The 18,835-nt window shown below is 34.3% G+C and overlaps 1 protein-coding gene across 3 annotated transcripts in view; it reads left to right on the plus strand.

The window, feature by feature from the left end:
• POT1 (protection of telomeres 1) overlaps nt 1–18,835 on the plus strand; it is an 83,401-nt gene that overhangs the window by 29,279 nt on the left and 35,287 nt on the right. For all 3 annotated transcript variants that reach the window (XM_058724424.1, XM_058724422.1, XM_058724423.1), the window contains exons 8-9: nt 12,176–12,306; nt 15,478–15,768. In XM_058724424.1, coding sequence (XP_058580407.1) covers nt 12,176–12,306; nt 15,478–15,768 — 422 coding nt within the window. The remainder of the gene's footprint in view (nt 1–12,175; nt 12,307–15,477; nt 15,769–18,835) is intronic.

The raw sequence follows: 18,835 nt of genomic DNA on the forward strand, positions 1-18,835 counted from the left end.
CTGTGTTCCCCGCGCCATCATACTGTTCAACATAGACTTGCATACTTCCACCTTGGTGATTTCTTCTCATCTTCAGGTTTTGTTCCCCCCTGAATCTTAATATATGCCCATTCTGGGAATTCACTTACAAAGGTGCGATGACTATGATCCTCTTCCAATTGCGGGTGTTTTCTGGTGGCCTCTAATTAGCCTGCTGAATTCAGGAATAAGCTATATTACTGCAAATAAAGGTCCACCTGACTTGGTAGAAGGTATAATTTTAAAACTTTTTGCACTTGATATGTTGCTAATTCTTGTCATTGAAAGTTTTTGCTAATCAGCAAATATGTTCTAAAATAGCAAATGATAATGTAGAACAAAATGATAGCTGTTTTTATAACATTGATGACTATTAATTTTAAGTTGTTACTAGACAGCATAATCATGTTTTCTTCTGACAGTGTTGTTAAATCATATGTATATAATGAAAGCCTTGGGGAGCTATAATATTTATTATATATTCATATGTATTTTATATCTCTATCAGATATGTTTAGTGGGATCCAGTCCCTAAATAAAAAAGTCATGAGTAGTAATAAGCCATCTATTATTACAATGATAATATGTTTCTCTGTTTCTTCTGAGATACTAAATTAAAATGAATCTCATCAATTTTATCACAACATATTGAAACTAAAGTATATTTTAAAGTATATTGATAATGTCTTTACTACTAGCAAGATGGTAAAGTTTTAAATGATCTTATATAACTTTAGTTACACTTTTTATTTCTGTTGATAGAACTCATCCTTCAACATACTGCAAGAAAGGGAGTCAGACGAAATAGCACTTTTTGTGTTGAGGAAAAGATCAACTTCATTAGTATTACCACTGAGATGTCCCTGAACAATCCACAGCTGCGCCTTTTTTATATTATGTAGAGCAACTTTATTTTGCAAATATGGGGCTGCAATCTTAAATACTACATCCAGATGTACATAACTAGTTCTGTGGAGGAAAATTACCTATATGTAACTCAAATTTAGGTAAATGGAAAGAAGTTTATTCTGTTATATATCGTTTGCTAGAGTTTTCGTTAAAATTTCTTTTAAAAATGTTAAATTTAGTGCCATACAGGCCATTTGATGCACTCTAGCGTTTGTACTTCTTGACTTAAAACTTCCTCTCCATAGTAATAATGATTACATACGACCTATAGCATGCAGCTGTCTTCTTTTTGGTAGCAAACACTTCATTTCCCAAGCTTTATATTCAGTCTTGAACAAGTTGTAGCTTTTTATTCTTGCTGAAGTCTGTCAGTCCTGTTGCTAAAAGGACAATAGATACTTACATTCTTCTTCAATTATGATAACATTCATCATGAAAACTGAGAATTTCTGAAAGATTATGGAAACAATGTATATTAAAAGATCTTTGTATCATCGGAATTGATTTTAATAATGACTCATCAGAGGTATGTAATATGTCCTCATTTGTGTAGGCAGACAAGGTCATTGCTGCCTTCTTAGGAATTTGAAATTTTATAGCAGTTATCTTTGAAAGCCTCACATTTCCTTTTGCTTTAGAGAGCTGGCTAGACAGGTATGTACGTTTTTTTGCCTTAAACAGATAACATTGATTATATTTTTTTAGGTAACACCAATGAAGAAGTTTAATTTTAGCTTTGTCTCAGATTTTAAGAAATAGCATACAGCTATTTTTAAGCGTGGGGCACATTTACTCTGTTCTCATTGTCTGTTCTTGCTAAATATTATAAATGTACGCAGGCCATAAAACACTTCCAGGCTTAATAGTATGGGACTCATGCTTGCTTGTTATTGATAACATAATGTCTGCTTGCTCTGTGAGCAAATGGGAGAAATAAAGGGAACCCTGTTTGTGCTTACTTTTCTAGTATTTGAGTCCAGAGGAAGGGAGAGGATAACCAAAATACTTACATCATGTTTTTGCTGTCCACCTCTCCTTTTTTGTCTTTTTCTTTTTCAAATTTTGGGACCCAGCAGCTCTCCGCCTTTTTGTGCCACATAATGTGGCACATTGCCTGTGGCTCCCTAGCCTATTACTTCAAGAATGCTTTATGTCCCTAACTTATTTGTTTTTCATACCGTGCCTCCCATTAAAATCCTCCATTTTTGGAAAGCAGTTTGATTAACCTCAAACAGCTTTAGATGTTACAGTGTTTCCAGAAGCAGACCTTTCGTTTGCTGTTCATTATCTTATGAAAGGATACCTGTTTTAGCCAATAACTGAGTATAGAATCCGATTTCTTAGAGGAGTATCCAAACATTGCACTTCTGAGAGCCCCTAACTATTTTGCTTCTTTTACTTCTTGCGATAGAGTGCTAGGACATAGGGCCCTGGGAGTTTCTCTTTTCCTGTAAAACATCCCAGCTAATGCTAGAATGCTAGTCGTGGCTGGGTAAAAATATTTTCACTTATAGGAATGAATGACTCGCCATGTATACATTTATATCAAGTAGCATTATCGTTTGAATGTTTTTGTTTCGTGGGAGTGTTAATTGTTGCAGGTTAAATGATTACGTAGTGTCTTTTAATTTTTTTAAAGCGTTAAACTCCTTCATATTTTACATTAAAATGGTTAAAAATAATTTAATTATTGAATAATTAATAACTCATTGGTGTTAACATAATATCCAGAACACTGCTGATTCATCAAAGAGAGATTAAAGCATGTAGTACAATTTAAAATTACATGTATGTTGAATTATATTTTTTATTTTTTTACTTTTTTTAATGTTTATTTTGAGAGAGAGAGAGAGAGAGGGCACGTGCAAGCAGGGGAGGGGGAGAGAGTGAGGGACAAAGAGAATCTCAAGCAGGCTCTGCGCGGGGCTCAAACTCATGAACTGTGAGATCATGATCTGAGCCGAAATCAAGAGTTGGATGCTCAACTGATTGAGCCACCCAGGCACCCCTCCCCTTTTGTTTTTAAATTTATAATGCATCTTTGGAAGTTTTAACCCTTTTGCTGTCCTGCACCCTTATGCAAACGAAGACAGCTATAGAGCTTGTCCTACAAAAATGCACATGCATGCCTGAAGACTTAAACATGCCATGTGGAAGTTCACGCCCCCATTCTTTGAACCCCAGATTGCAAACTGCTTATCTGTGTTACGTTCATGTGTTATTTGAATATTCAGCTGGTATCAAGACCACAGCATACGTTTTTGGTTTAATGTATGGCTTTTAAAATAAATAGCTTTTTGGTTCACTCATCTGTTCCCTTACTCAGTAAACATTAAGTACTTTCTATATGCTGTGTATCATATTAGACATGGAAAATTCAAACATATGTAAGTCATTGTTTCTACCCTTAAGGAATGTTTAAGACAGATAATAATTACAGTACAATGATTATAATTATTTATGATTTCACTTTGTTTTTAGTCTTTCCTTAATTTATGAAATTCCACTTTTATTCATCCACTTTATTGTTGGAGGTGTAAGATAGAATCTTCATTGTAAAACACACCATGCTTTTGAGTTTATATGTTAAAGTTGAATAATGGATTTACCTATTATAAAGAATGGAGGTTGTGGATTGGGCAGGCGTGGGGTTTTCCATTTCCTAAGAACTAAAAAATAACATCAAGTTGAGTGAGGTAAGACTCTTCTCAAGTGTTTGGCTATCCGACTTTCGGGATCAGGAAGGCATCTAGGGCATGGTTAGTCATCACTTAACCTCTTTAACGATTTGGAAAGGTGAGCTACACCTCTCTTCAAAACCATTTCCAGCTGTTTTGTCCATGCCAGTAAGAAGTAGGTTTCCACTCGGACAATGAAGGTGGAGAAAGAGGTCACTGAACCTTTGTATTGCCTGCTAGCTTATATTCAGGAATGACTATGATGAAGCTTGAGGCTTCTATCTGGCTTTCTATATATATCCTAGAACTGACTCTGTCTTTTATGACCTTTTCCTCAAATTATTAGCCTGCTTATTTAGAGAATTATCCTTATGTTTCATTAGTTTATGATTTGAATTGCTTTAATTGATCATAAAAATCAGTACTGTTTCTTCATTCTTTCTTAAAACTTAAGTTACATTCTTTTATTCATTCAATTAAAAAATTTCTTTGCCAGCCCTGTGTAGCCTTGTACTGGACTTGGTTGTTGTCCATAGTGATAAAATGAGAGAGTCTCAGAGAGTTTTTCCTGAGGGAGATGAGGAAGACCTGAATTGAATCAATTCGCTAAGGCACAGTTGTATGCTGTAACTAAAGAAACAAACAAAATGCTTTGGGAGCAAGAATGGAGAGATTAATGCCAACAGGGGAAAGGCTACTAAGAGATACGGCATTTAAGCTGAACTTTTGAGGATAAATTGGATTTTGATAGATGAGGAAGAAGAGGCCAGCATTGCAGGTGTTGGAATAGCAATAAAAGTTGTCAGACTTTTATAATGAAAATGTGAACTTTCAATTTCAAAATCTAACTGCTGAAGAAGTTAAATAATAATTTTAAGTGATGGAACATCTGCAGTATGTTGGTGCATAATTTTATGCTCTTGTAGCAGTCTTTTTCAGGGATCATTATTAAAGACTTATAATACTTCTGTTTTATACACTTTGTTTATATTCTACGTCAAAATTTAAAAAGTATTTTTTGTATTTAACTTTCTGTATGTGGTAAAACTGATTGTTTTATTATGTATGTAATGAGCAACTTTATTTTTATGATAAAACTATAATACAGTTGGCGGTAGGTTTTTGAAAGATTATGTATTCAGAATTATTACAAATAAAATGTTTTAAGTGGCCATCAGTGGAATGCTTTGCTACATTACTTATCAGGTCAAGTGGATTCTAGTAATATTTAAGTCACAAATATTACTTTCAAGTTATAAATTGCTTTGATTTCTATCTGCATTTTTAAGATCTTTTTCAGTGTACTACTTTTCTTCCACTTTACCCTCATTGATTAAGATAATCAAAATATATTTTCGTTTTCAGTTTGGTTGTCTTTTGTCAGCAATTTCTGGAAGCTTCTCTTATATTAGTGGTATTAATCTCTTTTTTGTCCTAAGTGTTAGATGCTTTTTCCAGCTTTTTAGTTCTGGTGCTGATAGTTTTCAAAACACAAATGTTTAACATACTTTTGGAGTCATGATTTTGTTTGGAAAGGCTTATTCATTGTAAGATTCGAAAAATATTAGTCTGTATTTTCTTAAAATTCTTTAGTTTTTTTTTTATTAAAGTTTATTTTGAGAGAGAGAGAGAGAGCATGTGCACAAGCAGGAGAGGGGCAGAGAGAGAGAGAGTCAGTGAGTCAGTCCCAAGCAGGCTCTGCGCTGAGAACATGGAGCCCAACATGGGGCTTGATTCCCCGAACAGTGACCTGAGCTAAAATCAAGATTCGTGGACGCTCAACCAACTGAGCCACCCAGCCCCTTAAAATTCTTTAATATTTTTAAAAACAGATATTGCATATATTACCCGGAATTTTGTTTTGTATGTAGTGTGTAATGGTCTGACTTTTTCCTGGTAACTTTCATGTTGTTTCAAAATCATGTATTAAATAATGTGATGTGTGAGTCACATATAATATGTGTACTTGTATATAGAGGTCTGAGGAGCAACGCCTAACAGAACTCCAGGTAAATTTTCTTCTCCCAATATGTGACTCTGTGATGGTTCTCCTTAATTAAGAGGAGGCCTGTTCAGCTGTCCAATTTTTAATCATTAGGCAGAGTATTTGCTACAATCTCCACGTGAACTTTTTGGAGATGTTTGGGTTGGTAAGATTCCTTATCTCCATTCTAATTTTTCATATAATAATACAGTCTTCTTGTTGATCTTAGTTTTTGGTTTCTTCATTTATCATTTTAGTATTTTTTAAGACTTGCAGGAGTATGTTGCTTACCTCTACAATATTCATACTAATATGCTTTCTTTCTGTGTACTACCTTTCTGGACACTTCATATAGATAGACTCATACAACATCTGGTCTTTGCTTCTGGCTTCTTTCACTTAACATAATGATTTTGAAGTTCATTCATGCTGTAGCATGTATCAAAATGTATAGTCAGTCGTAGCATGTATTTTTATTGCTGAATATTAATACACTTTGATAGTTATTTTAAAAATTATTATTGTTGTGCCTTTCTTATTTTAAATACAAATGCTGTGAAGATAGAGGCCATTGCTAGTCTTAGTATAAATCCTTACACCTAGGTATACCATCTACTGTGGTTTCTCAGTATGTGGGGTAAAATGTAAAACTCCTCCAGATGTAATTCCAGAATGACACTTAGGAACTCACAGAATATCAGCTTACATACCTACCTACCTAATTCGTATTTAATCTGTATGTGTACTCATACAAGCATGTATATCTCTAACATAATGTTTATGCTTTCTTTCCTGTCTTTCCTTATCTTTACCAATATGATTAAAACATGAGGGAAAATTAATGTAACTTCACACCAGCATAATTAAGGGAGTGCTATTATATTTTGTATAGTAAAACAGATAAACTTGTAAAACAAGTAAGATTGTAGCATATAATATTGTGTTGATTTAGCGATTTGCCTTTTATAATTTTTAGTTGGGTTTTCGGTAATAAACTTTTATAGAAATAGAAACTTACTGAAATACTGATTGGTTTATAAATAGTACTGTAATTGGTAAAAGGAGATGAAATAACTTTCATGGAGGAATTTTTTTTGTGGATTGTATAATTTATGCATGTATGCTTCTTTGATTAAACTACCAGCTTCCTCTTATTCTAAAACTTCAAGGCAGTTTACACTTAATCATATTGATGAAATTAGGTGAGTTACTCAGCATTGCAGAATATAGGACCTAGTTTATCATTTGTTATCTTCTCCAGATTTATATCAGGTTACGTGAAGTTAAAGTAAATACTTAGTCAACGGTTTACGTATGAAGTCTTGCTAAAGCATTAAAGTCAAGACTTTCTCAAAGGTTTAAATATATATTTTATTATTTTAAAACATTTTAAGGAATTTATATTTATCTTTATATTAGCACCTAAATGTACTATGTAGGTAAGGTAAGAATACTGATTTATTAAAGTTCTTTCTACTCTTCCTATCTTTCCTGCTGGTGTTAGCTATCAAGAAAACAATTATCTTTTGGCTTTGTAGCTTTATTATTAAAATATGAAGTTGTAAGTTGTAATTTCACAAGTTATTTTTCCTTCATTTGAGAATGAGCCAAAAATGAGGCATGGGGAAAATAAGTACTTTAAATATACAATCATTTTTGATGGATTATTTGGTAAGACACTTTGAAGCAGGAAAATAAAACATTTAGCAGTTTGCCTCGTTAGTATTTGTTAAAATGGGTAGCTTGGTTTCCAGTCATGTCATAAATCAAGTGCTATTTGAAAGAACCTTTTGAAAGCTATTTAATATTTCATTTAGATTGTTGTTTTTATTGCAATTGAGAGAAAATTATTGGACAGATTTTTTTTTTAATGTCTTTTGTTTTCTTGAATGTGAATTTTTGTTTTCTTTCTTTGTTAATAACATTTTATTAAAGGGGTGTGCTTGGGTGGCTCGGTTGGTTAACTGTCCAGCTCTGGATTTCAGCTCAGGTCATTGTCTCAAGGTCCTGGATTGAGCCCCACATTGGGCTCTGTGTTGGGTGTGGAGCCTGTTTAAGATTTTCTCTCTCTCTCCCATTGCCCCTCCCCTGCACGTGCATGGGTGTGTATGCTCTCTCTCAAAAAATAAGAAAAAATAAAATATGAACACATGGTGGGTCTGTTTGGCTTAAACTTGCTAAAAGTCACAGATGATACTTTAAAAAGAAAATATATAAGCCAAGAGAAAGAGTAAGGGGGACATCTGGGTGGCTCAGTCGGTTAAGTGTCCGACTTTTGATCTCACCATTCGTGAGCTTCTTTGAGATTGAGCCCCGCATCCGGCTCAGCACTGGCAACACGGAGCCTGCTTGGGATTCTCTCCATGTCTCTCTCTCTTTTTCTGTCTCTCTCTCTCTCTCTGTCTCTCCCCTGTTTGCTCTCTCTCTCGCTCTCTCTCAAAATAAACAAACTTGGAAAAGAGAAGAGTAAGGAACAGGCACTTAGCATATGATAGCTCAGATATGTGGTGCCCAGTGTGCTCCGTTTAAGGAGATGCCACTTTCATCCACATGGAACCACTTACATGAAAACATGCAGGTGTGGAGATTTCAGGCCCCCCACTCAAGTCCTGATGCAGCTGGGGAGCACTCTTCTGCATAAATCTGTACCAGCACGTGGCCCCATTTCATTTATGGACTCCGAACTCTGAGCATACACCGACACACCTGGCAGACACACACCTGTTGCGATGCTCTTTGGGCATCCCCTGAGGTTTTCTCTCTCCGCCTCCATTCCCACCCCAGCTCTAAACCTGACACCCTCACCACCCTCGCTCTGAACCTGATTCCTAGGGAGCCTGGGAGGAAAGGCCTGGAGAAGGAACGTGTACATTGCAAGTGCCATATCTGTTCCTCTTCGGGTTTATGCGAAAAGACTGGAATGCAGATGCACGTGTAGGTGCAGTGAAGCCTGCTTCTCTCTTGGGCTCAGTAAAAGTCCTCTGGAAAGCTCTTCAGGTTGTGTAGTATTTCTTAGAAAAAGGGAGGCTTTTTTCTAATTTGCAGGAAGGCACTGCAAAAGCTAGACCCTATAGATGATGGGCCTATGCAGTGTTTCTCAGAGTGTCACCTGGAGTCCTTTGTAGCCCACCAAGTCATTTTTTAGAAAGCTGACATTTTCTTAGGAAAAGTAAAACAATGAGACAGGTTCCAATATTTTGAGGTTTAGATTAAGCCTTTTTTAAATTAATATTTTGGTTTTTTCATTTATTCCTCAATATTGTGTATGTGCTGCAAGGCTGGTACTATGTCAGTTCATCTTAGCTAACGTTTAAATTCAGCTATTATTACTTACGCCCGCTAAATGTGCAGTTTTGTTTTTGCTTTGTAGCCCCAGTTTACATGTGGCTCATTTTGAAGCATTTAAAGCAAGAAGAATGTTGTAGGATTACTACAACTTAAAATCACATTATGAATATAAGTAGTAAATAGTTCTCCAATACAAATATGATGTGTGAGATTGCTCATTGTATTACATATGAATCTGCAATGTGTGATTTTGCAGAAGCTGTCAAGAAAAATGTAAAAAAAAAAAAAAAAAGTCAAGTTTGATGGTGCATACCTGAATCGGATTTTGATGGACTTGTAATTTCTTTGCCCTATGTTTTGTCTGTCATGGAATTTTATGAAATTTAAAACCTTCGGAGCATTTGTGTTGTATTCTAAGTACATTCGTTGTTGGCAGTGAGATCTAAAGTGCTCCTGTCTTTGTGTTTAGCTTTTGATTCATCTAATCATGGTGAAGGGACTGGCTCTGTCAATTTCCTTCCCGGTGACTATTGGCAAAAATTTCTCAGTAAGTGGGGGAGGGTCAGAGAGAGAGGGAGACACTGAGTCTGAAATAGGCTCCAGGCTCTGAGCTGTCAGCACAGAGCCCCATGTGGGGCTCAAACTCACAAACAGTGAGATCAGACCTGAAAAGAGGTCGGACACTTAACTGTTCAGTTCTTAATTCTTAACAGCATTTATATAAAGAAGAAGAAACTCCAGTTAGTGTCTCTGAACTTTGTCTCCTTGAAAGGTGTTACAATACTTGAGCAGTGCAATGCATTGGGGATGCTTCATTTCACTCTTGTGTCTGTCTTCTAAGCAGGGCCCTCATTTTTTCCATTTAAAAAATCAATTTAGTATTTTATAGCATAGGTAGGAATAATGAACTAATTACTAGAGTAATGAAATAGCAAAATATTTCAACATATAGAAATATAGCTAAGGTCTCCTAATACATCTTAGATTTATAAAAGGGTACAATAAGGCCATATGATAATTGCAAACAAGAATGTTTATATTCTATTAAAAATAAGTAAAATTGGTCTTTGATTTTTTTGTAAGACTGCTAAGAAAAAAAAAAACAAACCGTGAAACAACACTCCTCATGAGTAGAGGTACTAAGAAAGGAAATTCTGAATATAAATTTGGGCCCAGTGGATCCTGCTGGTGTATCAAGAAATGAAGATGTAATAATTTTTGCTGTTTGAAGATGCTTATCAAGGTTTTGATTTTATTTATTTTTAAAATGTTTATTTTGAGAGAGAGAGAGAGAGAGAGTATGAACAGTGGAGGGGCAGAGAGAGAGAGAGAGGGCGGAGAGAGAGTCCCAAGCAGGCTCTGAGCTGTGAGGCCCAGAGCCCAAGGCCAGGCTGCATCTCAGGAACTGTGAGGCCATAATCTGAGCCAAAATCAAGAGTGGGACACTTAACAACCAGCCAGCACTCCTGATTTTAAGTTTTCTTTTTTTTTTTAATGTTTTCTGAATTATTTCCCCCTCTTCACAGAATCAGGTTTCTTTTTCTCCCTCCTTCCTTAACTCTCTCTTCCCCGTCTCCTCCCTTTCCCCTCCCATTTCTATTCTCTGCCCCTCCCTTCTTTCTCTCCCTCTGCCTCCCTTGGCCCATTAGTCTGTCCTTCCCTTCTTCCTGTCTGCCTTCCTACCTTCCTACCTTCCTTCTTTCCTTCCTTCCTTCCTTCCTTCCTTCCTTCCTTCCTTCCTTCCTTCCTTTTTATTTTTGCCAGATATTTATTTTACCATAATTGTTTCCTGGCTTTACATTTTAAAATGTAGGTATGGCTTGTTTTAGGTTATAAACATTCATCTTGTTTGCTTTGTGTATAAGTACTTTGTTTTTATACAGTTTTGATTACTACAGCTTTGTAGTCTATCTTGAAATCTGAGATTGTGATGCAGTCTTAGATTGTTCTTTTTCAAGATTGCTTTTCTAATTGATCTCCTCCTTGAATGGGAAATCTGATAGAGACAAATAGTACTTGCATAGGGCATGTTGGTTGACAGTGTCATTCTAGGGTGGGTGAAAAGAGGGCTGCCCATCAGGCTGCAGGCCCCCTAAAGTGATAACATGGAAGGATTTATTCTGGGTGATAACACCCAGATTGGAAGACTTAGCACCCTCTGGTTAATCAGTGAAAAATGTCCTTGGAAAGCAGCCTGTGTTCCTGGAAGTGCTAGGTTTAAATACAGTGCCTCCCTACCTGAAATCATTTTCCTGGGCAATAGAGGTCAGGACAAGTGGTTACTGAAACAGTTCTGTATGTAAACTTTTAATTAACCTTGATTTGACTCTACTTTTCACTCCCACCCTTAATCCCCGTGGCTTCTATCTTTATTCCAGCCACTTTATACTATCTTCTGGATTTCAGCCTCCCTGTTTATTTTATCCCTAACCATTTGTTTTCCCATCTTCCTGTAACATGTTGCTACCTTCTCCCCTGCTCTGTCACTCCTTCTCTTTTCTCTTCCTTCACGGTCTGGGTTTATTCTTTTCTATCCCAGTACTGTAATTACTAGGGTACTGGGAAGAGCTAAAGTCGACACATTTCCTCAGTGTGCAACTTTCTGAAACATGCATATCTCAGAGTAGCATCTATTACAGTTTTTACTACCACCAGTATTTGAAGTTTTCATTTTCATAGCAACCCAAGTATTATTAGTGGTTTCTTTGTTTTTTGTTTTTTGTTTTTTGCCAGTTTCTTGTTCTAACGTGTAATCTTCTGTAAGGAACTGACAAATCTTCATTTTTTTCTTTTGAGTTTGTTTTTGTTACTATAATTTTCTAGGAGTTGTTTGTTCACTTGAATTACATAGTCACTGTGAAATTCTGGGTTTTATACTCAGTTTTCATAGGATTTTCATGCAGAATATTGATTTTCCATCACATTTACTTCAAATACCTTCTAGTCTTTTGTTTTCACCCTAACTTTTATTATTTTATAAATTATGTTATTTGAATGTTTCATGATTTCTAAACTTTGAAATAATATAAAAGTCCTGCCCCTCCAGATAATTTATATTAATTAGGATTTTTATTTTTGTTTTACTAAATTTTCTAAAATTTTTGTGGAATACTGTTGCAAAATAATTTGGCAGTGCATTTTGAAAGCCAAGAAAATGTCCCTATGTTTTGATCCTGTTCTCAGAAGGCTTAATTAAAAGGAGGGATAAAAATTTGTTTGGTGTTTTGAATTCACCCATATTCTTATTTTGTCAAATTCTTTGAAATACCAAAAGGTAAAATATTTTTATGTTTTCCAGATTATTGCTCAGTTGTAACAATTGTGGACCAGACAAATGTAAAGTTAACTTGCCTGCTCTTCAGTGGAAGTTACGAAGCCCTACCAATAATTTATAAAAATGGAGATATTGTTCGCTTTCACAGGCTGAAGGTAAAATTCATACTGTCCAAACTCATATGTATTTGAAGAGGGCTCTGTATTTTTCATTAGTACTAGTTAGCACTAATTATGTGGTTGCTGTGGTGGAACATGGCATCAGCCATTTCAAGAGATAAGAAGAAATGTAAATAATACTAGACTTCAAATAATGAATATTAAGAAATCTCATTTGGACAAACTGTGTGCCTTCTTTCCACAGAAATGTGTTAGTTGCCATGATTAAGACTAGTTGCATTTCCTCTTCTCACTTCTAAAGATAGATTGATGGTTTAAAGGTTTTCCAGGTAGAGTTGGGTTTAAAGAAAAAAAAAGCCCTAGGCCGCTGGGGTTTTGTTTTGTTTTACTTTTTTATTAAAAACTTACACAAAGATTGGGAGATTGTGTTAATTCAAGTACAGTGAAAGCATTGAGATGTGAGTATAAAATCAAAGTAAGTTGATCTTTATGAAAAATTTATTAAAACATGAACATATTTCAGTTCTTACAAAATTATGCTAAGCAGTTAAACAAGTAAAGGTAAAAAAAACCCACCTTTATTATGAAAGTACAGCTATTAAATACTATCTGATTTTTTAAAAAATTCAGTACTGTAATATTTTCAGTCCGTAGGTTTTAAGTAGTTTTGTCCTTTCATCTTTTCCTCTTGTTACATGAAGATTTCCATGCAACTCTTTCATTATCTTGATTGTCTTTTTTCTTCTCATGCTTCAGTTATTCTGTGTCCCTCATGGTCAGTGAGATGCTCATGAAGTGGGCACAATATTCTGGGTGTGTTCTATTCTTAGTTATGGTAAGAATTAGCTATCTTGATCTCTTAAGGCCCTTCTCCTGAGAATAGAAGAGTAGTAGAGAATATTTTTGTAATATTAAAAGAGAAATAGAAATATTATCATCATAGTGTTATCATTTCTCACATACTGTTGTTTCCTATAGTATTTGTATTCTGAGAGTGCACTCTTCCCTCCTAATGTTTTTGGTTGTTATTCTTGCTGTTGTTTAACTGAAGTAGACGTACGTCTCTCAGTTCACAATGTAAGTATAGTCTGTAACTAGCACTCGGAAACTTCCTTCATACCCCATCCAGAAATACTCTCATAACTTCAAACAACATACATTAGTTTCATCTCTGTTTGCTCTTTATATAAAGAGAATAGACTTCAGGTTTTGTTTTGTTTTCAATGTCTGGCTTATGCCCGTGTGATTCAACCATGTTACTGCGTATAATTTTACTTTGTTCACTTTCATCGGTAAGAGGTATTCTGTCGTGTGAATGCATCAGAATGTATATATTTTGTGGAACGTTTAATTAGTTTTCAGTTTGAGGATATTATGCTGCCGTAAACAGTCTAATATCTTTTAGTGAGTATATATATTAATATTTTTATTAATGAAAATTTACTAGATAAGCTAAATAGATTAGATATATCATATTTACTTAAAGATTGTGGAACAATATCAAATGGTGAAACCTGTCATTTGAGATGCACAAGAAAACAGTGTGAATGGGAAAAAATATATTTATAGAAATAAATAGAAAGGACTAGAATTTTTCCAAATTTGATGGAAAACATTGACTTACAGCTGTTAGAAATTTGGTGCACTCCATGCTGGCACCTCAGAGAAAAAGCACATCTAAACAAGTCACTGTGAAATCATTGAAAAAGATTTAAAAAATCTTGAAATGAGCTGGCAGAGAAATAACACATTCCACATAAGAAACAATACCAGCCATCTTTGATTTCTTACCTGAAATGATGGTGCCCGAAGAACAAAGCAATGATAAAAGTGGTGATAGAAAATGTATTCACCTGGAATTTTGTATCCAAAGAAAATATTTTTCAAAAATGTGAGAATCCCCAGCCAGTGTATCTTCAGTACAAGTAAACGCTAAAGGATGGTTATTCAGGACAGAAAAGCATGCTACCAGCCAGAAACTTTTGATGATTAGGAAATGACCAAAACTAAAAAAAGAAAATGGTGAAAGATAATGTTTTGTATTTCTTCCCAAAATTTCACTAAAAGATAAATGGCTATTAAAAAAATAATAATAACATTGGAAGATGGAGTTTATAAAATAGTAGAAAAATATGAATAATAGCACAAAGGATAGTTAAAAGGAATTATACCACTGAAAAGTTATTATCTTCAGATAATACTTTCAATAATACTTTCAGTAGAAAGTGTAAAACAGGATATGGGCAAGTGGAAATGTGACCTGGAAACTAGTCATTATGTAGTAGAACAATACTGATTCCAAATAGACTTTGCGGTAAAGATTCATTCATAACTCAGAGGAAGTAAACAGAACACTAATAAGGTCAAAATAAGATGGGAAAAGAACAGTAGAAGAACAAAAGTTTTAAAGAGCAAAAAGGAGGGGGGATACAAAAGGAAAACAAGACAGTAGACTTAAATATAACCGTATCAGTAATTTTATGTAAATGGACTAAACATTCCTTTTGCAAGGAAGAAAAAAATAGACCAAATAAAAAAGCAAGAACAAACACCACTCCCCACACCAACAGGCAAGTTGCAAAACTGTAGAAAAGATATACCAAGCAAACAATAAACATAAGGAAAATGAAATCACTATATTAATATCAGACAGAATATTACAGATTAAAAGGGGGGGGGGGCATTTCATAAAGACAAAACGATTGCTTTATGAAGAAGATGTAAGCATCATAAATGCATATGCATGTAATAGCAGAGCCTCAGAACCTGAAAGCCAAAGTCTTTGTCACTGTCTTGCCTCTCAGTCAGACTGATGAAACCTTAGCCTCTTGCGTTTTGTTCACTTTGAAGTCCTGTATTTTAAGTGTTCTAGTTTTCCTCGTAACATTCATAAGTAATGGTCACTATCCTTTTTCCTTTTGTAAATTATACCTTAATAAGAAAAGTAACAATTGTGAAAGTGCAAGCTTGATAGGATCAAGGGGTTGACCACCTAGACCTTTAAAAAATAGAAATAAATGTTACACAGTGGACCTTGATATAGCCTGGTTGATTTTATAATTTCATATGGTAATTAAATGAAATATATTAATTGCTTATATTCTTTATTAACTGTGCTGGCAAGATTTTATAATCCCTCAAGTGTCTTACTTTTCGGGTTCTGCATCAGTAAGCTATTCTGTTTTCTACTTTGCCCGACTTTCTTAGATCCAAGTATATAAAAAGGAGACTCAAGGTATCACCAGCTCTGGCTTTGCCTCTTTGACATTTGAGGGAACTTTGGGAGCTCCTATCATACCCCGTACTTCAAGCAAGTATTTTAACTTCACCGCGGAGGACCACAGAATGGTAGAAGCTTTACGTGTTTGGGCATCTACTCATATTTCACCTTCTTCAACATTAGTAAAATTGTGTGATGTTCAGCCCCTGCAGTATTTTGACCTGACTTGTCAGCTCTTGGGCAAAGCCGAAGTGGATGGAGCATCATTTCTTCTAAAGGTAGGTATTTTAAATACTTGAAATTATAAGTTAGCACCACCTACATATCTATAAAGAGCTTATAGCTCAGCATTCTGAAGGAATAAGTATGCCCACTATTGTATTATATTAAGAACTTTAAATCTAACTTACCATTTTTGATGAGCATAGATATTCATGCAGCTCTACTCTTGAACTTCTCTTTTTTTATGCATCCAGAGAAAAATAGTATTGTCAATAGTTTAAATATAGGTTATGGTTTATTTATATATTTCTTATTTTAATATTAATAAAATATGGAGTTGTTTTCTACTGTTATATTTCAGTTACAATTTTATGTATGCATATTTCTGCTTCCCTGTCAAGGTAACCTTGCTTCTCATTTATTTTCTTGGTTCATTGATGTTGGCTTCTCTTCCCATGTCATTTCACTGCCTGCCTCATGGGTAAATCACAGATGGTTTTGAAGTGTTTATTTTTGTTCTTGTTATGTTTTGTTTTTAAATCAGAAGGATTTTAAAAAGTAAAGTAAGACCTATCGAATCTTTCTTTACACCTACCCCAATTTACTCATGAATAGCTTCTGAAAAAGACAGTTGTCCAATATTAACCTCACCTACCCACCCTAGTCAGAATGCGTTTAAACAAACACTGCTTCAGCTCCGTGCCTATGGTTATTTCTTTAGCTTCTGACTCTATGAAACAACAGGACAAGAAACTGTACCGTGGCACTTGGACAAGTATTGGGTTTAGCTTTATTATCATTTATACCTTGCCCTTATTAAGGAGTTGGTGAAGATAAAAGTTATTGAATGAAATATGAAGTTTTTAAAGTTGAAAATAGCATACATATATACATGTGAAATACTTTGAGAAAAGTAATTACATGCTGTAAAAAAGGTAGGTAAGTCAAGTATGACATCTGAAGTTAAAGCAAAGTAAAATCATCCAAAGTTAGAAGAAATCATAGGTCAGCCAGTCATACTGATCACACTTTGGATGCCCAAAGTGACATCCTTAACAGTTGAACATTTGATAGGCACTGAATACTTCCAATGGCATATAATATGCTGTGCAGAATATACTCCATCTTTTCACTGCTGTGTAGAAAATTCTTAAATTCTGGGATAAAATCTGCCACCTTTTAGCTGACATGGCAGAATGTACGTTCATTCTAAAGCAACAAAACATATGCCTGCATTCCATTTTTATAGATAGCCTTTTCAGATAAGTGAAAACAGCTTTTATGTAGATGTTATTTTAAAACACAGCATTCGGAAGTGAATGTAAGACTTTCTTGAAGACAATTTAAATCTCAGAAGTCTGTGTATATTCTTTGACTCAACAATTTTATTTTTGTAAATTTATTTTTGTAAATTTTCTAAATTTACTTCGTAAATGTGGAAAAATGAATTTAAGAGAATATTCTTACGTTGCAGTAACAAAAATTAGAAAACTCATACTAACAATGGAGAATTAATTGTGTGAAGTGTTTCCATATTATGGAATACTCTGTTACAATAAAATGACATTGTAGATGTATAGTTACTAAGATAGATATTTATAATATTCTATTTAGAGATTAATGCAGTTTTATATACTAAAATGTATTATATGCATAGTAAAAATATATTAGGAAGAATATATAGCAATATTTTACTCATTACCTCTGGAAAATTGAATTTTGAGTGATTTGTTTTTCTGAGATTGATTTTCCTATCACACAGCAGAAATAACTTTTTAAATTATGTTTTAAGCACAAAAGGAGCCAGACATTATTCCAAGTGAGTTGTGGAAAGCATGGAATGCAACAACATAATTATTTTCAGTAACACTGGTCTCATATCCAGTCTGAACATGGATATGATACCAATATTGATTCCTTTATTAGTAACTATGATACTAGTTCATTTTAATCATACCAGTAGACATGTTACACCAATAATGTATTAAAACAGTAATACACTGCAATCCATGGTTTATTTTAGAAATCAGAAATTTAAGGAATTAATTTTAGGATAACTTTAGGAAAATTACATTCCTCTTGGTGAATGTTCAATAGATTTGTGAAAATGTTTAGCAAATTATGTCAAATGTTTAGAATTAGAAGTATGCCTCCCTAACTTGATAAAAAATTTCTCTTGTAATCAAACAAAATATTTAGTGTTCAAAATTTGGAGTCAGTAATGCCAGGAACAAGACAAAAATACCCACTATTTTCTGTTACCTAATATTTTTCAGGAAATCTTAAGAAATTCACTAAGAAAAAAAAATGAGAGCTATAACTCTTTAAAATTTTTTTTTATGTTTATTTTTGACAGAGAGAGAGAGAGAGAGAGAGAGCGAGAGCGCATGAGCGGGGGAGGGGCAGAGGGAGAGGGAGACACAGAATCTGAAACAGGCTCCAGGCTCTGAGCTGTCAGCACAGAGCCCGACGTGGGGCTCGAACTCACAGACCGTGAGATCATGACCTGAGCCGAAGTCGGACGCTCAACCGACTGAGCCACCCAGGCACCCCAGAGCTAGAACTCTTTTAAAAGAAAGAAAAAGAGAAGGTCATTAGTCACAAGATGTAAAACCCAAACAATGAACTGAAAGGCTATTTGGATTAATAAAATTATTCAATGAGATAACTGGTTTAAATATTAGTAAAATGTAGCTTTGGTACCTATCAGTAATAAATAGAACATATACGTGAACGAAAGTTCTTTCAAAGTCACATCAACTGTGAAACAAGCCAATACATGAAAGAAATCCCTGATATTCTGTGAAGAAAACTACAAAACTTCATTGAGCATATTCAAATATTTTTTTATTCTTTCTTAAAGAATAAAATGCCATTTTAATTAAAACCAATTTTTCTAAATTGACTGTAATTCTAAAATTTATTAGAAACATTAAATGGTCAAGAATAAAACAAGAAAAGCTTGATTAAAAAAACCTCAGATATCTGATATTAAAGCATATTATGAAATTATAGTAATTGAAATTATAGTGCAATTAGTTAATCAAAAGATTAGGAACCTCTTACACTGTACATACAAGACATACATGATAATAACATAACATTTCAAATTGATGAAGACAG

The sequence above is a fragment of the Neofelis nebulosa genome, chromosome 4, assembly GCF_028018385.1.
Source record: "Neofelis nebulosa isolate mNeoNeb1 chromosome 4, mNeoNeb1.pri, whole genome shotgun sequence".
NCBI classification, from domain to species: domain Eukaryota; kingdom Metazoa; phylum Chordata; class Mammalia; order Carnivora; family Felidae; genus Neofelis; species Neofelis nebulosa.